Source organism: Fukomys damarensis, unplaced genomic scaffold (genome assembly GCF_012274545.1).
Source record: "Fukomys damarensis isolate Sample0158 unplaced genomic scaffold, DMR_v1.0_HiC HiC_scaffold_20, whole genome shotgun sequence".
NCBI classification, from domain to species: Eukaryota; Metazoa; Chordata; class Mammalia; order Rodentia; family Bathyergidae; genus Fukomys; species Fukomys damarensis.
Genome location: NW_022900932.1, coordinates 29,501,428 through 29,525,887, shown reverse-complemented (window position 1 = coordinate 29,525,887; position 24,460 = coordinate 29,501,428). Strand labels below are relative to the sequence as shown.

Genomic DNA, 24,460 nt, shown 5'->3' with positions numbered 1-24,460 from the left:
ATGGGTAATGTAACACTCCTTTCTTTATAAACTATGAAGATGATTATAAAAGCACCAAAGAAAAATTATTAACAGAACCTTTCCAATCAAGTTATGTCATACTTGTAGCACAGGACAGGTTTTATTGCAGCAAATGTGGTTTCAGTTTTAATAGGGGGTAATTATTCAGCCATCAGCTCTGTAGATTATTGCTGTTATAAATACGGTTTGCTTAAGGGAAGTAGTATAATGTCAATCATACAAAAGACTCTTAGAGGGAAGATGGAGAAGGAACAATATAAAATGTCATTTCCATACCCTGAAAGCAGTTAGAAATTATGATAAAGTAGGTATTTAAAGATGAATGTAAGCATTATTAATGGGAAGAAAGATAATATAAATTCTGAGTAGGGCAAGAATGTCCCATTTGAAAAATAGTGATAGCTAACATTTATTGAGCTTTTACCAAGGGCAGTGTGTGAAAAGTTTCATTCGTGTTATGCCATATAATTGTCACAACCCCAAGGAGAGTATGCTTTCTTCCATTTGAAAGACAAGGAGACTGAGGCAGGGAGAGATCAAATGATTTATCCAAGATCACCCAACTAGCACATGAAGTTCTACAAGGAGCTATGTTTCAGAGCAAAATAGAGCTGATAAATATAACATACCTCAATTTTCAAGAAAGCTATGGCATCGTTTTCATACCAAGGTTGTTTAAAAACAAAACCAAATGATGATTGGGTCATGTTTTGCAATGCATGAAATACACTTAACAATATATAACAAAGGCAGAGTTGAATACAGATATTTATAACAGACATGTCCGTACAAATCTTTACAAAAGCATTCTGGGTTGGCACAGAAGTGGAAGTACAGAGTGATACATGTGAGTTCACAGATTGTATTGATATGTTTCAATGAGTAACACACTGCACAACCACAGAGAAGGGCACAAACCACAAGGAGGCTCATCAGTAGCAAATGACTGATACTGCAGGTAATGGAGTTGGAGAAAACTAAACTATCTATTCTTAGCAAATAATAAACATTCTACTTTTTTTTTTTTTTTTTTTTGTACCAGAGATAGAACTCAGGACTTTGCATTTGTAAGCCAGGCAGCAGCACCACTGAGCTAAATCCCCGGCCCACTCTTCTATTAATTTTACAAGGAATGAAATTTATAGAGCTGCTACGGCCTGCACTGGAATAACAGAAAAGCCAAGAAAATAGCAGGATCTCTAGGAAAGACTTGGAAAACAATCCCATAGATATAATTATTTTGAAATTATTTTATAAAACATTTACATGACCCATAGTTTAGGTATTATTTCATTTTAAAATTGAGATGATTGTCAACTCAAACGGTGTTATAAGAAACAAGATCTCTTGTACACTTTGCCCAGTTCTCCCCAATGCAATATTTGCTTACACTGTACTACTTCTGCTTATATTCATGAATAAAATTCTTCTAATCAACTCCATTAGGAATTCACTTACTCTTCAGATAATACAATCAGAAGGCACAAGGGCCTGCAGATAGTTTAGATAAGAGGAGCTGAAATAGGGGACAGAGGACAGTGGAGCTACAACAAGTAAATCAACTACACATCCAGGTTTCCTCAGTTCAGGAATGAATTTCAAGAGTGATTTTCTCTTTTTTTTTTCAATTTTTATTTTTTTATTAGTATGTGTTTGCAGGGATGAAAGAGAAAACAGTGACTTTCAAGATGTATTAGTTATATAGAATGAATATATATAACAAATATTCCATACACACACACACACACACACACACACACACAGGATGGCTATCAACTTAATTTCAAATTGTAGAATATTTAAACTATGGGAACTTAATATTCAGGCCACATGGTGAAGAATTTAGACTATCCAATCACCACTCTGCCTGCCTTTCCTCCAAAGACCCTACTTCTCAGTAGCTACAGCACCTTCAACAAGTTGTACTAACTCTGCAAGTTCATTGCCGCATCTTTAATTTGGGGATAATAACAAACTTACCTCATGGTGCTCTTGGGAAGTTAAAACAGGAGAATCCATGAAATACTTTCTGATGCAAATGAAGTAATTTTTAGCTAATGTTGATGTTATTCATTTAAAAAAATGCTAATGAGGGGTTGCCTCCTCATCATGAGTGACATTTTGGATTGGTGGGGTGGGGATGTGTAACAGAATCACTGGCCTGTTTTCACTAGAGGCCAGCAGTGATCATTCAACAGTTGTGACAGCTAAATAGGTCTCCAGATATTACTGATGGAGGAAAACAAAACTCAGTTGGAAAACACTATTTTAAAGGAATTGACTTAGAACAAATAAATGAATTACTACTTTCCACATTAGTAGTCATATTTTAGTTAAAACAACAGATGGCACAAAGTGAGAATATAAAAGGTTTCAAGAAGGGTTTGCAAACACACACAATCCCATACATCCATTCTCAGCCCTATAAGAATAAAGTTTTTTGTTTGTTTGTTTGTTTTTGTTTTTTTTGTTTTGTTTTGTTTTGTTTTTTGTACCAGCGATCAAACTCGGGACCTTGCACTTGCAAAGCAGGCAATGGAACCACTGAGCTAAATCCCCAGCCCCAGAATAAAGTTTCTAAAAGAGATGTGGGAGTTCTGTCCATTTGCAACTTTGAAGTAATAAAGTCCCTTTCCGGGGCTAATCCTACAGAAATAATGAATAATCAAATCACATGTATGATCAGACCACTTAGTAGGAAACCTAAAACGCTATCCTGTCCTAGGAATTCAATTATAAGTGAGCCCTGTAGCAGGCACACATTTCATAGTAGCCGTAGTGGGACACTGTGTTCTGGAAAATGTTTCTGAACCTCCTCACACAATAATAGCACGAGGGATGCTGTTCCAACCTAGAGATTCTCGGGCCTCATCTTAAATCTTAATTTTAACTTGACATTTTAAGGTAGGAAACAGACATCTATTAATTTAGTAAGCACTCTAACTGGATACTCCACGTCAAGTGGAAAGTGTTTTGAAACATGTGAGAGAAGTTTAAATTCTCTCTGGCTTTGCCTTATCTTGAATTCAACATTAGGAGAAAACTTACAGATTATGCAGAATTCTTTATGATAGTAACTATAGGCTGCAAAGAGATACATTATACTAGTGTCAGATATGGCTCAGATATAAAATGTCCCCCAAAAGGCTCACATTCAGAGGTGTGGCCTGGTCAGAAGGGGCAGGTAGGTTGCTGGACTGTGATTATCCCCCTGAATACCCACACGGGTAAGCAGAGTATCACTGTCCCTTCTCTGCTGCCTTCTACCATGCTGTGAACAGACTTCCTCGCTGCACCATTCTTCCATGTGGTTTCTGCTTAGAGTCAGCCAACCATGGATTCATGAACCCACTGAAACTGAAAACAAAAATAAACCTCTCCTTTAAGTTGTGGGTATTGGGTATTTTGTCCTAGTGATAAGAAAGCTGACCATGAATGTATGGCCTTGCCCAAATGGAAAGTTCAAATGGAAAAATCAAATATCAAAAAATTTAATTAAGTGTTGCTGCAGAACCATAAATTTTAGTAGTGAATCTCCAATTACTTCTGATGAGTTTTTGCTAAAACCTGCACATATCATTGATCATGTGAGATGTCAAACAGTCCTATACACTCTAAAAATGACAAGCCATTACAAAGATAATACTCATTCCATTTCCTATTCAATGACACCAAAATAGATGTTTACTAATGCCACAGAGGAAATATTTATTTCTGCTATGAGAGGCTGTTGATACATCTGGAAGGAATTCTACGCTTAGCTATTAAGCAGATTTCTAGCTGAGTCAGACTGAGGTGCTATAACAAACTATCATAAAGTGAGTGAATTATAAGAAGGAGAAATTTATTTCACATAGCTCTAGATACTAGAATTTTGAAGTCAGGGTACAGCTTAGTCAGATTCTGGTGAGGGCCCATTTCCAGATTGCAGATGGTTGACTTTCTGTATCCTCAGATGTTAGAGACCATGGTAGCTTTCCAGACCCTTTTTATAAGCACACTAATCTCTTTCACAAGGGTTCCATCTTCATAATCTAATTATCTTCCCAAGATACTGTCTCTACTCTTACACTGGGATTAGATCTCAACATAGGAATTTTGGGGAGACACAAAGATTCACTTCATAACAGTTTCTATTTCATATTATGTGATTAAAACCTAGAAATATAGGAAAAGGAAAAAAAATATGAAAAAATGTAAAAATGGAATTAAAGTGCTTGAAGGTGGGGAGGTGAGGAGTGGGTGAAGGGAGGGTGGGGACAAGGGGAAAAATGAGAACCAAGACCTGGCATGTAAAGGTACAAGATCCCAGTAATGAATGTAACTGTACTGTCTACCTAGAATGTACCGATAAATTAAATTAAATTTAAAAAAATGAAACAGGGAAAAAAAAAAAACCTAGAAATCTGGTAAACAACTGTCCTCACTAGCTGGCTCTGAGAATTTGGCATTAGGTGGTCCTCTATGTACTAAAAATGTGACAGTTCTGGGCCAATCAGGTCACTGTGTCAACCTTGGTAAAGCCCCATAACTACCTTTTCAGTGGGGTCCCCCTCCATTACTTTTCCTAATGGCCACTACAGCCACCAAATCCTTTTGTGTCTCCATTCCACACACTTTCAGGTTGTAGATATGATGCATAAGCACATTTTTCCTCCTGAAGTAAGTGGATGGAGCCAATTGGCCCCAGACTCTGAGTTTCAAGTTCCATGCAGTCTGTGAGCTTCTTAATGATGAAACTGAGATAAAGCACAAACACAAAGAACTTGACTAATTTAAGCCACTGTCCACTTGACAAGTATACCCTGGAACTTGGTATTGTTTATGAAATTGTAGATGCTGGGACTTCCACCTCAGACTGTCTAAAGATAAACCAGAGAATCTCCATGTTGGAAAAGCTTTCCGGTGATTATGACATGAAGAAAGTTCTAGAACACTACTAGAATACAGTGTCCATATAGAGGTGCCATAAAATGTGTGCTTGCTACAGATGCAGTTAATAATTGGATTTCTAGAAGAGGGAGCATTTAATATGTCTTACTAGTTGTGAGAAAGATCTTTGCAACTCAAAAACCCAAGGTCCAGTATTTTGATCTTAAAATATACAGCCTACTAAACTTTGCATAAGCCATTATTCCAGATGTTCATTACAAAAACTAATTAACTATACATAACCCATGCTTTAATTAAGTCTAAAGTGAGTTTCAAACTTACTTAAGTGGCATCAATTCGTATTTATGATTGCTTACTATTGACAGTTGGAGTATATTATGTCCAGATACTACTGTAAAAATCACTTTCTGGACTTTTTGGTGTGGTCTCAACAATTAACAACTGATTATTTATATACATGTAAGATTCAGGGCTGAGTACTCCACTTTAAGAAAGAGAAAACTGTTTTCAAATTATTATAATCTTTTACGGGCTTCAGGCCATCTGTGCTAATCTTATGCAATCATCATCTCACCAGGGACTCACCCACCCACAAAAAATCCTACAGTGCCAAAGTGTTCAAAGATCACTTGAGAAATCCATTTAGAAGCCCTGAGTTAAGAACTGCTGATTTGAGCATAAATGTCTTCCTTCTGAGTGACACATGGATTAGAAAAAGTATGGCATGACTATGAGAGTACCTCTTCGAAGCCTGTGAGATCAATCATCCCATAATTGAAATCATGAAAGCATTTTACAAATGCCTGTCACTCTGACACTATATATCCCTGCCAAACAAAGAGACTGTCACCGAACACACCTAGTATTCTACATGTTTCTAGAGTATTCTAGATTCTAGAAAAGCTCTGGGATAGCTTATGTTTATACACATTTTGGTAAATTCAGCATCCAATCCACAAACCTCCTCTGTAAGAAGCCTTCTGCCAATTTCTGTCATTTGACACTTAACAAGGAACATATTTCTAGCTTCTTCTTTGCACGAGCAACCCTTACATAAACCCAATGTTTAGTTCTACTTCACAAGAAGTGTTAATAAGCTTGTTCAAAATTCTATTCATCCAGAATGAGAAAAATGCCTATTTTTGATATTTGGAAGTAAAGGTCATGATTTTAGTATCTTTTTAAAAAGAGGGAAAAGTCTATATACAACATGCAACAAATACTGAACACTCTTTGCTAGGTACTTACACAGCTAAACAGAACATCAGATAATTCAAGAGTTAATTTCTATTTGGCTTGAGACTTCTTTATGTATTTTCTATTCTATTAGTTCGGAAGTGGTGAGATACGGGGTTGGGGAAGAATGTCTAATATACCTAATCCCTCAAATCCTTAACTGGGTTCCTGCCCAATTTTACTTGTATCTCCTCCAAACACAGTGGCCAACAGTGCAGGCAAGCTCACTGGGCAACAGGGACTGCCAACTGGCCAACACTGAGCATCCCACAGAAGTAATTTACCACTTACCATTAGTGACATACTAGGCCTCATTGTCTTCACTAGGACTAGGAGTATTTCAGTGGTCACTTTAAGGGTTTAATATAATACATATAAAGTGCCTAAAGAGCCTGGATCATTGAAAGCTTTAGATCATGAGAGAACAGTATCTGCTATTAGCAGCTACTATTAGCCACTATTATTAAAAATATAGATTCCAACACTGGAGATGACTGTTTGTCAGCTTAGACCACCTAGGACTGTTTTAAACAGTAATGTCTTAAGTGTACTATTACTATTGCAACAGATCACCTTTACAAATCTCTTCCTTTAGCTCTTAACAGATAACGACCACTTGTGAGGCAAGCTTGCCTAAGCCTACAGAAAGCAGTCTGCAAGCCTCTGATTGACTGGTATTAAAAAACATAAGTTGTACTCTCATTTCTATTCCTGTAAATGAGCATTTCTTTCCCTTCTAAATCTTCCTGGGAGTATTAATTTGCCTTCTCTTAGCCAATCCACCATCCCCAGGATTACAACTAGAGAAACTAGCAAAACACAGACTCACATAGAAATTAGTGTAAGAATAAACAGATAGAAGAAAGATATAGGATCAGAATAAGGCAACGGTGGAGCACTCACCTCTCCTTTCCCAGTATTGGTTGACCATCTTATAGGCAGAAACAGGAGACAGGGAGTAGCAGTGCTGAAACTTCCTCATCCCTCAAAAACCTCAGCAACAGCATGAGTTTCAAGACAGCACCAAGTATGAGTATGTGGATCCAGGGATATAGAACAACATACCACTCCTTTGTCGCAGGAGAACGAATGGGAAAATTGAAGACAAGAGGCTGTGGCAGGTGCTTTCACCTAACACTCATTTATAAAGAAGTCTTACTGTTGGTCCCAGACAATCCTAATTCCTGCTACTCCCACTCAGCTCCCTCTGGCAACACTTGGGCTTTCATGTCGCACCATTTACCTCAAGGGTTCAGTTGGAAGATGAAACAGCAAGAAGCTCAGCTATCTTGAAAGTACGCTATGGGACACCCATCCCAGGGCCCTGCCTCTTACCTGCAGGATCAGCTCCATCAGCCGGCACACTCTGGCCTGACGTTGGGGCTGGGTCCTTGACTCCGTGTACCTGTGCAGCAGCTTCCTGGTTTGTCAAAAACGCAGAGCACAAATCAGATTCAAGGGCTTGAAGCTTCAGCAAAGAATTCTGCCAGCAAAAGCAAAACATGAGGCCAGTTAAGGAGATGCTGTGCACACAACACTGCTCCGCAGCTCCCACGGGCACCTTTCCCTAGGGCTGGAAAGGAGAGGGTCGTGGCTGCGGCTGCTTCTAGAGAGGAGCTGGTTGTTTCCGAATCAGATGCACATCATTCCACAGGCAGACTCAGTTTCTGCCTCATTTAAATGCCAACGTGTGTGGATTATCTGTGACACATGGGACTGGTGATTTCATCAGCGAGAGACGCTGCATCTGGAGAACCAATCTTGAAAGGTATCTGCTTCCCAAGTGCTGAGGATTTACGCTTTGCAAGTGCTTCATTCATTGCGCTGACATAAGGAGCTGATGACTTTAGGCCCCTCCCAGGCTACCATTCATAAAAGCCACTGTCCCTCCAATGCAAAGCCTGCAGCAAGCCGCAGTGCACAAAGAGTTACTGCTGCAGAGGCCGCCTGGCATCTGGGAGGGGCTTGTGGGCTCCCTTAGCCATTCCGTATGCCTGTCTTCTGAAGTTACTTTCCTCACGCGGGATGGCTGCAGCTGCCTTGTATCGCGATTAGGGGAACCAACCCTGCCCTCTTAGCCACCAAGGGAGAAGCAATTTATCTTTCAGAGCCCCCAACACAACCTCCTGCCCACTTCCTTCATTACTCATTTTAAATTTCTCCCATGTTCTTAGTAAGAACAAGTCATACAGACTGACGCACATATCTGCCATGATGCAGATGCCCTGCAAATTGACTTCCCCAACCAGGTGAAAATGAGTCATGCCTGAGGCTGAGGCTGGGTGCTGCTGCCTCACAATGGAAAAGTTCCTGCAGGTCTCAGAAGCTCTTCCATCCACCCAGCACCAGCTGCGGGCAAGGGTGCCCACGGGGCGCAGAGCAACTGGTCCTTCTCCTACTATGCCATCTACTGCACACGCACACACTCTGCCCTCCACATGCCCCCTTTCCTCACACCAGGCATCCTACTCCATAGCTCTGCCCTGAACTCCACAGACAACCTCATTGCCTCCAACATTACGTCCTACAGCACATGTGCACGCACACACACACACGCACACTCATATCCAAATTCTTACATCCTTAAGTGCTACTTCCTACACACATCATAACCCCAAACACCCTCTTGCCCAAACTCATATACACCCTCTTCCCTACCCCCATGCCCTACCCCATAAATATTCTCTTAGTCAACTTCCACACATTCTAACACCTTGTTCCACACACAAACAGCCCTACACATCCCTACATGCTAACTACCACACACTTATCAGCCCCACGCTCTTTGTCCTGTCCCCCCACAGACCTGCATTCCCACCTACGCTTCACGTTCCACACCTTCACACCAAGCCCCACTTGGCACCCTGTTCCCTCACACACACACACACACACACACACACACACACACACACACATCTCTACCCTGTACAGAGCCGCACACCTCATCTCACTCAAACATCCAGCAAAACAATTCCTCACAGCCCAATTCCTTGCCTGCTTCCTCCCACATGACACTGACACTCCCCAGCACATGTGAGCGAGCACACTCCCTCCTATGCATTCATTCTGTGGATGTAGTGCATGAACTTAGAATTTCCAAAGCCGCTCATGGAGCAATGTCTTAAAACTGTTGTGCTCAGCATTCTGAAAGCAGCAGGCATCTGCAGCTCGTATCTGCAGCTCAGGATTCCCCCTCTGCTGTGCCTGGATATGGGCAGCATCTGACACAAACTCTGTCAGGTCTCACAGGCTGCAGCCTGAGAGCCACAGCCCACATAAGCTGCCTGCCTCAGACTGGGACATTTTTATTGCACCCTCCTCCTTTCTGGGATGTTTTTTCAGCAGCTGACTGCAGGAGCAATCACTAAAGATCACTGACAGGAGGTGAACAAGGAGAAGGAACAAGGGCACCGAGTTTCTAGAAGGATCTACTAGTTAGTAATCAAACACCCAGCAGGTAAAAAGAACAATTTTAAGCAAGCTTTTACCTGCAGGGACTTGGAATGTAAAATGAGCTCTGAAAAACAAGAAAACCACTGAGGATTTAGAAACATGCCATGGACATGTGAAATACTGCAACCACTATGGAAGGGTCACATGACAGGGCCTGAAACGAGTAAACGTAGAATCACCATGTAATCCAGCAGTTCCACTGTCAGGTATGTACCCAAAAGAATTAACAGTGGGGACTTAGACAATTACTTGTACCTCTACATGAATAGCATTTCAATAACCAGGAGGTATATCATGGACTGAATTCTGTTATGGACGATTCATGTGTTGGAGCTATAACCCCCGATGTGATTGTATTTGGAGACAGGAACTCTAATAAGGTGGATAACAGTTAAAAGAGACCACAATGGACCTAATACAATATGATGGATGTCCTTCAGGAAGAGGAAGAGACCTTAGGGATACTAACGTAGACAGAGGACATGGGAGGATCCTACCAGAAGACAAATGTCTTGCAAGACCCACAGAGACTAACATGGCCAGCACCTCTCTCCTAAGAAAAAGGCCCCAGGAGAAACTAACACCGCTGGTGCTGTGATCTTGGACTCCAGCCTTCAGATCTGTGAGAAATACACTTCTCTTTGAACAACCAGTGTGCGGTATTTTGTTATGATAGCCTTTGCAAACTAGTACAAGGTGGAAGCAACCCAATGTCCTTGCAGATGAGTGGATAAACAGATGCTAAACATACACAATAGAATATTTCTCAGCATAAAAGATGGAAGAAGGTTCTCACAGTTGCTACCACATTAATGAATCCTGAGGACATTATGCTACACGAACTAAGTCAGCCACAAAAGAACAAACACTGCATAATATCACTCAGGTAAGATATTTAAAGTAGTAAAATCTTAAAGACAGAATGTATAAGGGTGCTTCTCAAGGGTTGGTGGTAGTGGGGGAATAAGGGAGTTACTATTTAAAGGGTACAGAGTTTCAATTTTGTATGATGAAGAGAGATCTTGAGTAGATGGTGTATGTGATTGTACAACAATGTGAATGTCCATAAAGGAATTAACTTAAGAACAGTTATAATGGAAAATTTCATATTGTGTATATTTTGCAACAATTATTTTTTTTAAAAGCTATATGTAAAAGGGACTGAGTATCTACCTTTCATTCTTTTTCTAATGTAAGGTACCAGTAGCCTGGCACCAAATCTTAAGGGTTAGTATATGTTCTACAAAGCAAAAGAGGGCACAGCTTTCACATTCCCAAAGAACCAGAGCAGGTGTCATCTCTGCTATGCACTATGTCTGACTTTGGGCAAACACCCTGGCTCTTCCAAACCTTGATTTTTCATCTGTAAAAAGAGGCAAAACTAACAGTAACAACTGCAACTGCTTTGGGGGCTTCTCTAAAACTGGACTGAGGGGAGGCATGGGAAGCACTTTGCAGAGCACCAGCATGTGGCACACACTGCAGGGCTAGACACTGCTCAGAACAAGAATCTCCAAGCCCCGGAGGCCTCTGAGAAGAGCTCTGGTCATGCAGGGAGGCCGGACTCCACACCACCTCTCATCTCATCTCTCCACTACTGGGTCTCACTTTTTTTTTCTTTTTATTGAGTTTATTGATACAATCTAGGTATACAATACAGTTACATTCATTTGGGATTCTTCACACCACCTCTCATCTCATCTCTCCACTACTGGGTCTCACTTTTTTTTTCTTTTTATTGAGTTTATTGATACAATCTAGGTATACAATACAGTTACATTCATCATTGGGATTCTGTACCTTTACATAATAGGTCTTGGTTCTAATTTTTCCCCTTGTCCCTGCCCTTCCTTCACCCCCTCCTCCCCTCCCCATTTACAAACACTTTATTTCCATTTTTTCATTTTCTCATATTTTTTTCTTTTCCCTTATTCCCTTTCCCCTACCCTTCCCACTTTCCCTACACCTTTAGCCCTTTTCTTCCTATCTCACATTGTCCATTATATCATTAGGATCTTACGTACTATTATAGTTTGTTCACACCAGAGAAACTATTTGGTATTTACACATGTGTGACTTATTTATTTCACTTAAGAGTATATCCTCAATATGTATCCATTTTCCTATGAATGAATCTAATTTCTCATTCTTTATGGCTGAGTAGCATTCCATTTTATAGAAAATCCATATCTTCTTTATCCAGTTTCCAACTGATGGGCAAATGGGCTGTTTCCAAGTTTTAGCTATTACAAACCGTGCCGCTGAAAACATGGGTGTGCATATATCACTATGGTGTGATTCTTTTAATTCTTTTGGAAAGATACCCAGCAGAGCAGGTGCCGGTGGCCGTGCCTTTCCCTGCAGATCTCACTTCTGCATACACCTAGCAGGGACCACAGGCTAGATGACTTCTAAGCCCCATTTCAACTTGAAGAGAAAAACAGAGGTTCCCATACACTGAGGATAGAAACACAAAATTTGGCACCACCTGAATGCTTTGACAGGGTCTGTGGAACTGAAACAAGGGTTCATGGAACACAAACAAACAGGAAAGGATTTCACTGCATAGGAAATCAGTCTTCTGGACTCCCATAAGGGGAGAGGGACAATGCTGTGAGCCTATGATGACTATGAATATTCACTAGCTGTTCTTATTTCAGTTGTCTCTGCTGCCTTCTCCCTTCTACTAATCTGAGCAAGTGACTGAATATAACAGGAGACCTATTTGCATGGCTGGTTGATTCCTCTCTGAGTTACTAGACAGAACAAAGCTTAAGGGAATAGGAAAGAAAAGAACTGGCAAAACTAATAGGAGAAAGAAGATGAGGATCTCAAGAGACAAGAAGATCTCTAAATAGAAGAAAAAACAGATAGAGGACAGGAAGACATAATAGAAGAAACTCTGTAGACCATCTGTCCTCAAGCACAGCTTGTCCTAAACCTGTACTGTCAAATTGCCTTAGGAAAATCTGCCATTCAGAACCACAGGATGCTCGGAAGTCCACCTGAAGGAGGGTGTGGTCTTAGACTCCCTGCATGGGATGGGGCCATAAAGGGATACACAACTTCTGATGATCAAGGAACCCAGGACAAGGGAAGGGAGACCTGCCTATGAACAATCCATGCCACTGTCACATAGATACCTTTCCAGTAGACAAAAGGAGATGTCCAGTTTGACCTATAAAGCCAACTCAAGAAGGCCCACAGGCATCTCATACTACGCATATAGGGTTCATGTCCCTCCTGCAGACACCATGGCACAGTGCAGCTCCCATACTCAAGTGGCCTTTAGAGTAAAAAGAGCTGCACCAGACTCGATCTGATACTGACATTGGCCTCTTCCTTGTGGCTTGAATCTATTGTTATTCTTTTCACATGGCTATGAAGGAAAGAAATGGTGACTCCAGGGAGTGACAAACAGCCCTTCCACTACTCAATGATGCCTGATTTAGTGACATTTAATGCAAGACACCCCTCTACAGACGAATGAAGGACACTAACTCCATGTAGTTACACTGCTTTCTGAAGGCAGCCCTTGCCTCATAGGTCTTAACCTCCCTGCAAGAGTGTTACTTCCAATCAATGTCAGCCTGATAATGCTTTTCCAGATCTACATCCAAAGTCTGCACAGACAGATGCCTAGAATCTGCAGGAAAATCGAGGAAGGGCTAACAGATCTTCTAAAAACTATAACTGCTTTTGTTTCTCCAACCATCTCAGCTGGATATGAAAGAAGCCAGAGAGAAGTCTGTAAAACCTAGGTGTGCTTTTCCAAATACTATTTTTTCTTTCTTTTTTTTTCTACATAATGGAGAACATGTATCTTGTTTTAGAAAATACTCACTTTCTCTTCTCTACAATTACTTGGGTCCCACTTTAGTTGAGGTGGGATAGAAAACACCCACACAGGCTGGATGGTTAGAACTATTTTAGGGTGCCTTTGTCTGTGGTTCACTAGTCGCAGAAGCAGGGACAGCTCATATATAGATTCTATGAAGAGTTTAATGCCTCTCTCCCATCCCTTTATCTTTCTAAGAACTGTAAACAGATAACTTTTTAGAGATATAAAGCAAATCAAATAGGAATTCTGCTCAAAATTGGGGATACAACTGGCTCCCCAAACACGTACCACTGTTATTGCCTCACTTGTCATGTTCCTTCAGTATAAACCTCTCATCAACCCCCTACATACACACACTTACAATACTCTTTCTTCTCATCTGTTCACTTACCTCTCCCTGTCCTCATTGCCCCAGGCGCCCAGGTCCTATTCAGCTATATTGATTCTGGTCCAATTTTCATCAAATTACCACACCAATTCTGACTTCCTTATCTAACTAAACAGAATACCCCTAATTTTCTCTTAGCATCTTATTTCTTTCCTAATGCCTGGTACAATATGTAATTTTATTTATTCTCTACTTGTTCATGGCTCTTCCAACTCCGTAAGGGCTGAAACCATGCCACCCTTAGTCACTATTATATCTGAGTACACTGTAGAACAAAAGCCAATCAATAAAACAGTGGGCCATTATTGACTAGAGTTATTTTTTGGATCCTTTTGCTGAAATTGAATAACTTCTGATTATTTAATGTCAATGCTTCTTTACCTTACTACTGCTCTAATTCCGAAAATTTAAAGCACTAAAATAATTGCTGAGAAGTTTATAAAAGATGTGCATTCCCAAGCAGGGACCTCCTCCCAAGATATGATTCAGGAAATCTTGGGCAGGGTCATCTTGACCCAAGAAATACTGCCCTATTATCTGGAGCCTTTACCCATTCTAAATGCTGTATTGGTTGCCTGCTCAGCTCCATCTGCACAGGGACAATAGCTTGTTCTCCACCACTCCCTGTTCTCTTGCCATGAGAGGGCAGTAAGCACATCCCTTGAGAGCCTGACGCCCATGGCAGGAAGTATAAAGTGCTCAAAATCAAGACAAGAGTTAACTTCAAAACTGCTGCTGTTGACTCTAGATGTTCAAGCAAACCAACAAACAGAGATTTCTTCCAATGTAGACGGCTAACAGGAAAAGTCAAATTTATCCTTTTTTAACAGACATTGGGCTCTTGGATAATCCCTCTGGGGACCAGATGGCTTATATACCAGCAGGCCTTATGGCATGACACAACTCAGTCCAGCACACCCTACCTTCCCTTTGTGTCAATGCTCAGCCCTCACTTTCCTATGCTTATTGTCAGAGAACCAGCTATTCACTTCAAGGAACTCACTATTGACAAAAGGATCTGAGTCCTCTTTGGATCACATCAGAACTTCCTTTCAAACAAGGACAACCATCTGAGGCGTTGGTGGTATAGTGGTTAGCATAGCTGCCTTCCAAACAAGGACAACCTAGCCATAACACACAATAACAGAAACCACATTTCCTTTCAGGCAAAAGATTTCAGCCCGGGAAGGGAGAGTCCTGTACTTACTTTCACCTCTTTGATATCCTTGCTATATTCACCTTAATGAATAAACAATAAAAACAAGATGTTTGGGAAAGAAAAATATAGTTTTATAATCTCAAACACACTGTTAATCAGGACTGAGCTTTTTCTAGATAGTAAGGCATTGATTTTTGTTGTAAAAATAGGAGAAATCTCATTTGCAACTCATGGAGTGAGCATGAATAGTTTCTCAGTGCAGTTACTAGTACTCACCCATCCAGGACAGGAGTTAAGATGGCTGTACTGGCTAGTGAATCTTTTTTTTCTCTCCGAACGTTAATTATATTTTATGGGGTTAAGTCCATGAAGCTACTCTGTGTTCTGACCACATGGTTACTTCTTTGCGTCTGTTTTTGTTTCATTTTCTTTCAGCCCTGAAAAATACTGTTTGAGAACTGAACTCGGTAAGAAATGGGTACAGCTGAGTCCCAAGTCCTTATTCTAGGTCATTCCATGTCACTGGGCATCCCTCCTAACTGTTGGCACATGGGCCCTTCATTATTTCTGATGACGGTATCTTAACCCCTTCAATTTCTAAATTTCTGTGTTTACTGGAAATTAATAGCTCTTCTACTGGAAATTATAATGCTACACAAAATAAATATTATGCTTTTAACGTGCCTTTAAAGATGACAGGTCACACTGAAAAGTGTCAGCTACTTCCTTAAATCCTAATATTTTGTTAGAAAACAAGAAACTTCAGTTGGGGATTTGGCTCAATGGTTCTGCTGCCTGCCTTGCAAGTGCAAGGGCCTGAGTTTGATCCCCGGGACCAAAGAAAAAGAAACTTCAGCTTCTTCTGCTTTAAAACTTCAGTTTTATAGACATATGAGAGCCAACAATGCCCTAAAAAGGGCAAAATGTGACAATGCTAGGAAAGCCAGGATCTAGGATATTAAATTCGAAATTGATGTGTATCAGGGCCAGGGATTTAGCTCAGCAGTTCTGCCACCTACTTCGCAAGCACAAGGACCTGAGTTCGAGCCCCGGTACCAAAATTGATGTGCATTATCGTAAGCCTCTGAACGGTGGGGATTACAAAACTCATTCTTCAACTGCAGTTCTGACTCCCCACACCTAGAGCTGGGTACACACACATTTCCTTCTCAATAAATATTGCTGAAAGAATTACTAATGAGAAAAAAATCTTCACAGCTCCCAGGCAAATTTCATCTTGAGGTCAGCAGTAAGATTTTTCAAAAGTTCGTGGGGACAGGGAGTGTGGAATATGTGACAGCTTTCAGCTTTGTGTTAAATTGAGGGAGATCATGTAGACAACAAATCAACCTCCCCCAGACATTTCATCAAAAAATAAACATATTAAGAACAAAGCCTAGCCCACCGGAAGCCACCATTGCTCCAGCACCAGGAGGGCTGCCTGGGCCCTGATCCACCACGGGAAGGATAGCCACGCCTTCCCCCACCGGGAGCCGCCATCGCTCCAGCACCAGGAGGGCTGCCTGGGCCCTGATCCACCACGGGAAGGATAGCCACGCCTTCCCCCACCGGGAGCCGCCATCGCTCCAGCACCAGGAAGGTAGCCATGTGGGCGCCCCTGAACCCAGATAATTCCCCCACCACACACACACACACACACACACACACACACACACACACCTTGCGCACTCTCAGACCTCCTAATTGAGCCAGTCTTTGGACACACTCTGCAGAGGCAGAGGTCGTCATAGAGGGTATTTTTCTGAGTTTCCAAGGTTGAATATCTTTAAAGAAAGGGCATGGGAAACCAGTAGTAGAACAGTATTGAGTTCAACCTCTCAAAAGGTTGGGGAACTCAATCTGGGCCTTGCAGCCCAAGGTCAGTCTGCGTCATGGGTTTCAGCCATCAGCTAAATGAGATCAAGGGTCTTAAGTCCTAGCTCTGTCTAAGCCCCCATCCTAAATGGTAAATATAGTATATTGAAAAGTTTGTTCACTGCAGACATATTTTGGACTGCTTCTTGATTTCAATTTAATTCAAATAGTTTAAGGGTGATAGACTAGTGACTACCACAGGCAGTCAGTTTCCAAGTTGTGCTTGATCATATTGTGTTGCTGGTTGGGATAAAGGATGGTGGTTGATTCAATAAGCTGTTTTCTCTGATGTTATGGAGATGAGAATGTCTGTAGGTCGTTAGACACCCAGAAGCTAGGGCGCAACTATATCAGGAAGATTTGGGTGATAATCCAGAGATTAAACCAAGGACAGCCTGACAACAAAAATAAAAATGAGAAAACACTTAAGCAAGACACAAAGACAGACTTCCAGTTCACCAATGGCAAACAGTAGGACAAATGAGGATGAAAAGGCCGATAGTGAATCACCAGGATACCCTGAACTCAAAGCACAGGAAGTAACAAAACAGATCAATCAGGCTCTAGAAAAATTCAAAACAGAAATAATTTCCCAGATAACCATAGAGATGGTGAGCAAAATGAAAGTCATGATTCGAGACTCTAGAGCAGAAACTGACAAAAAAATAGATGAGCTCAGCACCACGATAGAAGCCATGAAGGCCCAGCATAAGAAAGAAATGGAAACAATAAACGCCCAACATAGGAAAGAAATGGGATCCATAAAACAGATTCAAACAGATATCCAGGAGATTAAACACTCCATTGAAAGCAACAGAATAAAAGAATGCAAAGATAGAATCTCAGATATAGAAGATAAGATGGCAGTCAGTGACTGTGAAAAGAGAGATCTCTTAAAAACAGTAGGGGATCATGAGAAATAGATCTAGCAATTCCTAAATGATGCAAAGAAGAATAACATAAGACTGATAGGAATCCATGAAGTAGCAGGAGAAAATATAAATGATTTAAAAAAGCTGTTCACAGAATTAATGACAGAAAACTTCCCAAACAGAGGGGAAGAATTAAACATTTAGATAAGTGAGGCATATAGGACCCCAACTAGCCACAATCAAAAAAAAATCTACACCTAGACATATAATAATCAAGATTCCAGAAACCCAACAGAAGAACAAAATACTACAAGCAGCAAGAGAAAAGAAACAAATCACATGCAAAGAAAAGCCCATTAAAATCACAGCAGACTTTTCAACACAAACCCTTAGGGCAAGGAGAGCCTGGAGTGAGATATTTCAAGTACTAAAAGAGAACGACCTCCAACCTAGACTGATGCATTCTGCAAAACTCTCTTTCAAAATAGATGGGGAAATAAGATACTTCCAAGACAAAGAACACCTGAGAAACTACACGAATACCAAACCAGCACTACAAGCAATTCTAAACAAGATCCTAGAAAAAGACAATGAAGGCAACAACACCATGAGGCCCAACAGAGCAAATCAAATAGGCAAGGCAAGAAACTAAAAGAAGAAGGTGAAAAAGTAAAAAGAGTCAACAAAAGGCCATAACAGGACAATAATAAGTCAGTACATATCAGTTATAACCATCAATGTCAATGGCCTCAACTCACCAATCAAGAGAAACAGACTGGCAGGATGGAATAAGAAGGAAAATCCAACAATATGTTGTATACAAGAAACACATCTATTGCAAAAAGAAGCCCATAGACTGAAATTGAAAGGATGGAAAACAATTCTCCATGTGACAGCAGCCCAGAAAAAAAGGCAGAGGTAGCAATCTTATTTGCAGACAAAGTAAATTTCAAACCAAAACTGATTCTAGTATTATAGATGTAGGACAGTACTGTATCATACCTCTGTGAATGTAAAATATCTTGTACCTGCTTTATGATACATAGTACTGACCATGCTTTATCAGAGCTATTTTAAATGATGTTACTCTAGAATGTTCTCTCTCCAGATGATGATTAAGATGCTAATAAAAAAAATGGTGCCAGGTATCACAACAGCAACAGAACTTTGCTGTTTTCTGGGTATTTTTCTTCTCTTTGTGTTTTTGTTTTTGTTTTTTTAATGGAGTGTGCTAAATGTCTATAATTTTGTTCAGATGACTGCAGAACCTGGAAAAGCTGTTGCTGCTGTTGATGCATAACATACTGCTATTATTGGTCTTTTTATATAAATATAAATATATATACACATATATATGTAATTTGAATTTTTGGAAACTAACTGTGCTGTCAACTTTGGAAAAAGTTATCCCAATTTAATGTTGGCATTGTACAAAAATTAACAGCCATATTGGTCTAGAAATGTTAATTTTCTTTCCATTTCTACAAGGGTAATGCAAGGTATTAAATATGTAAGGTCATATCTATGTGGCTTTGATTACAGAAACTAATAAAGTATTCTCTAAATAATGAAAAAAAGAGAATAATATAAGACTACAAGAGCAAGAAGCAACATAAATATGTTCAAGGACCATTTTCAGCTTCAGAATTAAGGATTATTTTAATTTTACATCATTGCCCTTTCTCTTTTACTTTCCTTTTTAGTTTTATTTTAGGATTTCCTATTTTTAATGTTCATATAGAGATTTATTTAACTGAAATACAGAATAGTTTCTCTGGTGTGAAAAACTATAATAGTACACAAGTCCTAATGAGATAATTAATAATGTGAAATAGGAAGTAAAGGGCTAAAGGTGTAGGGAAAGTGGGAAGGGTGGGGGAAATGTAATAAGGGAGAGGAAAAAAATACGAGAAAATGAATAAATGGAAATAAAGTGCTGGTAAATGGGGAAGGGAGGAGGGGGTGAAGGGAAGGCAGGGACAGGGGAAAAAAATGAGAATCAAAACCTGTCATGTAAAGGTACAGGATCCCAATAATGAATGTAATTGTATTGTATACCTAGATTGTACCAATAAACTCAATAAAAATTTTTAAAAAAATAACAAAGCCTAAATTAAAGAGTTGTTCATAGAAATTAGCATAATGAAAAGCCCACTTCATCTGCTGTTATTAGGTTTATCCTTAGGCTACAGAGCAATGAGAACCACAGCACAGAATGACTCTTCCAGCCATGAACCAGGTAACTGCCATGCCAGCTTTCCATAAAATAGGAAGGAATCTGTAGTGAAAAGAGGGGCAAATGAAGGAGTGAGCAATAAGAAAAAGGATAGAGATGGCATGCCAGGGGAGATAGCCGGACCACCAGGAGAAAGCTGCGGTGCAGTGAGGGACACAGGAAATGCTGGATAGCAGAAGTGAAGCACAGGCGGACTGGCTATGGCAATCTTTCATAACTGCTCTGCTCTACCAAACACCTCTCATGTTTTTCCAACTCAATTCACAGACAAGGAAGGAGATGGACAGCAACTGGCATGGCTTCTACCTTTTCCGTCAACGCCAATCTAAGGATACCCCTGAGGGTGAGGATAATAGACCTGACTCTTATGAGAGCCAGAAGCAGGTTTGACAGTTTCCTCTGAAAAATGGCAGGGAAAAAAACAAAACAAAACAAAACAAAAACAACAGGCCTGAAAGCAGTTCAGAGTTTCTTTGCTTGTAGTTTAATCAACTGGGAATGAGAAATAGGACTCACACAATGACTATGTTGGCTACAGGATGTCCTTGTTGACACTGACAACAAAAGATGGCTAAAATTGAATGAGTCATAGAACACTTCCAGCTGAGGAAGAAACCTTGGTAGGGAAGAAAGGTTACTTTATCTCAACCCCCAAAACCATACCTGAAAAATGCCAAGTGGCATCCTGCAGTGGTCCAGCAGAGAGGAAAATTACTCTGGAGATCACACTTCCAAGGATCAGGATCCAATTACCCATTTTCTGAGAATAGCACTCCCAGCTTCAAAACAGGAAATATGGCCACTGTCTACCCGATCATCTCATGCTTAATTTCAAAGTGAGTGAATATTCAAGAATAGACAAATGCCCCCAGCCAAATAAATGAAACTGAAATATAGGACTTTCTACAGTTTTCTAGTTTTACATTCTCCAGAAAGAAGAAAAGACTAATTCTATTCTGTGGTAGGCAGAACCCTACAGATGATCTCCAAGATTCCTATACCTTGGTTATTCAATCAAACATTAATGCAGTGTCTTCTATGAAGGGATTTCATCTAATTTAAGTCCTAAATTATCTAAGCAAAGATACAGAAATTATTTTGGTAAGCCTGAGCTGATCAAACGAGCTCTTTTTTTTTTTTTGCCTTTTAATTGAGTTTATTGGTACAATCTAGGTATACAATACAGTTACATTCATCATTGGGTTCTGTACCTTTACATAATAGGTCTTGATTCTCATTTTTTTCCCCTTGTCCCTGCCCTCCCTTCACCCCCTCCTCCCCTCCCCATTTATAAACACTTTATTTCCATTTTTTCAGTTTCTCATATTTTTTTCCTCTCCCTTATTACCTTTCCCCCACCCTTCCCACTTCCCTTACACCTTTAGCCCTTTACTTCCTATTTCACATTATTAATTATCTCACTAGGATCCTGTGTACTATTATAGTTTTTCAAACCAAAGAAACTATTCGGTATTTCAGTTAAAGAAATCTCTGTATGAACATTAAAAATAGGGAATCCTAAAATAAAACTAAAAAGGAAAGTAAAAGAGTAAAGGCAATGATGTAACATTAAAATAATCCTTAATTCTGGGGATGAAAATGGTCCCCAAACAAATGAGCTCTTTTAAAAAGGGAATTTCTGCCAGCTGTTATCAGAAGACAGTATCAGAGAGACCTGTGCATAAGAAGGATTTGGAGGAAAAAAAAATGCGAACCAAGACTTGTCATGTAAAGGTACAAGATCCCAATAATGAATGTAACTGTACTGTATACCTGAAATGTACCAATAAACTCAATGAGAGAAAAATAAATAAAAAACAAGGACTTGGTTTGGTGTTACTATTGCAAACATAAAGGGGGCCATAGAAGCAGAAATGTGGCAGCTTATAGAGTGGAAGTTACACAACTGAAAATAAGCAAGGTATCAGGGACCACATTCCCACAACTACATAAACTAAATTGATGGTTATCTTTCACCATGCACTAAATTAAAATCCAAGTGGATTAAAGATCTAAATATTAAAACAGAAGCACTAAACTTTCTGGAAGATAAGCTAGGCAGAACTCTTGAAGGCATTGGCATAGGAAAACACTTTATGAACAAATCCTCAGTAGCATGGAAACTAGCAGAAAGAATCAACAACTGGGATCTCATCTTATTAAAAAGCTTCTGTACTGCAAAAGAAACCATCAACAGAACTAAGAGACAACCTACAATGTGGGAAAAAATTTTTACCAGCTGCTCCTCAGACAAAGGATTATTATCTAAAATATATAAAGAATTCAAAAAAAATCAGCCCCCCCCAAATATAAAGACCTGATTCAAAAATGGGCATCTGAAATGAACAGACATTTCTCAGACAAAGAAAAAGCAGCAAGTAAATATATGAAAAAATGTTCCACATCACTGGTCATTTGAGAGATGCAGATGAAAACAACACTGAGATTCCACCTCACCCCACAAAGAATGCCTGCTATCAAGAAATCAACCAATAACAAATGTTGGCGCGGTTGTGGGGAGAAAGGGACCCTTCTCCATTGTTGGTGGGAGTGCAGACTGGTGCAACCACTATGGAAATCAATATGGAGATATCTCAAAGAGCTGGGACTAGAGGCTCCATTTGACCCAGCCATCCCTCTGCTGGGTATCTTTCCAAAAGAACTAAAAGAATCATATCACAGTGATATATGCGCACCCATGTTTACAGCGGCACAGTTTGTAATAGCTAAAACTTGGAAACAGCCCATATGCCCATCAGTTGGAAACTGGAAAAAGATGTGGTTTTTCTCTAAAATGGAATACTACTAAGCCATAAAGAATGAGAAATTAGAGTCAATCATAGGAAAATGGATGAATATTGAGGATATACTCCTAAGTGAAATATATAAGTCACACATATGTAAATACCGGCACAGTTTGTAATAGCTAAAACTTGGAAACAGCCCATATGCCCATCAGTTGGAAACTGGAAAAAGATGTGGTTTTTCTCTAAAATGGAATACTACTAAGCCATAAAGAATGAGAAATTAGAGTCAATCATAGGAAAATGGATGAATATTGAGGATATACTCCTAAGTGAAATATATAAGTCACACATATGTAAATACTGAATAGTTTCTCTGGTGTGAAAATCTATAATAGTACATAAGATCATAATGAGATAAATGACAATGTGAAATAGGAAGAAAAGGGCTAAAGGTATAGGGAAAGTGGTAAGGGTAGGGGAAGGGTTAATGAGGGAAAGAAGAAATATGAGAAAACGAAAAAAATGGAAATAAAGTGTTTGTAAATGGGAAGGGGAAGAAGAGGTGAAGGGAGGGCAGGGACAAGGGGGAAAATGAGAACCAAAACCTGTCATGTAAAGGTACAAGATCCCAATGATGAATGTAACTGTACTGTATACCTGAAATGTACCAATAAACTCAATTAAAAAATAAATAAACTAAATTGATGCAATGTTACATGGCTTGTGTTTAGACCCCCCCCAAGGCTCATGTGGTCTTGGGGTGGTGCTTTTTGTGAAATTGACTCATGGTGCAATGCTAAGCTCAAGGGCACTAGGGTTGAAGGTGTGAGTGTTACCAACCCTAAGTGGCTACATAAGATAAAAATGGGATGAAAGATGCTATTGAGTTCCCTTGTTCCTTTTGCTGTCTTCTGCATGCAATGAACCATCATTCTCCTTGTGTTGTCCTTCTGCCATGTACCACTGTGCCTTGGAGGCAGCCAAGTATGGCCTGAAATCTCTACAAACGGCAAGCCATATAAATCTTTCCTCCCTTAACTTTGAGAATTGGGTATTTGGTTTCAGCAACAAGAAAAGTAACTAAGACATGGAATAATCTGAATGAGCTAGGATGCAGAGACTTCTCTAGACCCTCCAGATAAGAACCTATCCTCATCCTGGCAAATGCCCTGATTTCAGTATTCTGAGGCAGTGAGCACAGAGTTCCACTGAATTCCAAGATTTCTGACTTACATAACTATAAGCAATACATGCACGTTTAAAGCCTCTAAGCTTTTGGTAATTTATTACACAGTAGTAGAAAACTCACATACACTAAAATTACTCAGCACAAGAACAATGTGTCACTAAAGGGGCTGATCAAACAAATACAAACTAAAGGGGCTGATACAAACATTATAGAAAAAATGAGTCTTTAATTCCTAGATCTGGCCAAATATGGAAACTAAAACTATCCCAAACTTTCAGGTATGTATTATTAAAATCCTGGTTTTATTAAAGCAATGTTGAACTATTAGTCACACAGAAAGAATTCCATATATATTTTTAAAAAATCTTCAATCCACCCTGAACTAAGGCCCAATTCTGCAGATTGTGTTTGCATGTAAATAGAAAAACATAGCTGCCTGTTCTTTCTTAAATAACACCACTGGGGCAACTCAGGAAAGTCAGAGGCCTAAAGAGGACTTCTGATAGACTATTTCCTCAAAATTAGAACAGGATGAAATATATTAAAATAG

At 39.8% G+C, this 24,460-nt stretch overlaps 1 protein-coding gene across 8 annotated transcripts in view; it reads right to left on the bottom strand.

Moving 5' to 3' along the window:
- The window catches only part of Fam13c (family with sequence similarity 13 member C), a 106,769-nt gene that overhangs the window by 24,130 nt on the left and 58,179 nt on the right, over nucleotides 1-24,460 (bottom strand). For 6 of the 8 annotated variants that reach the window (XM_010603074.1, XM_010603040.1, XM_010603044.1 and 3 more), the window contains one exon: nucleotides 7,486-7,633. In XM_010603074.1, the coding sequence (XP_010601376.1) occupies nucleotides 7,486-7,633 (148 nt within the window). The remainder of the gene's footprint in view (nucleotides 1-7,485; nucleotides 7,634-24,460) is intronic. The other 2 variants (XM_033766593.1, XM_033766594.1) reach the window with 1 other exon arrangement.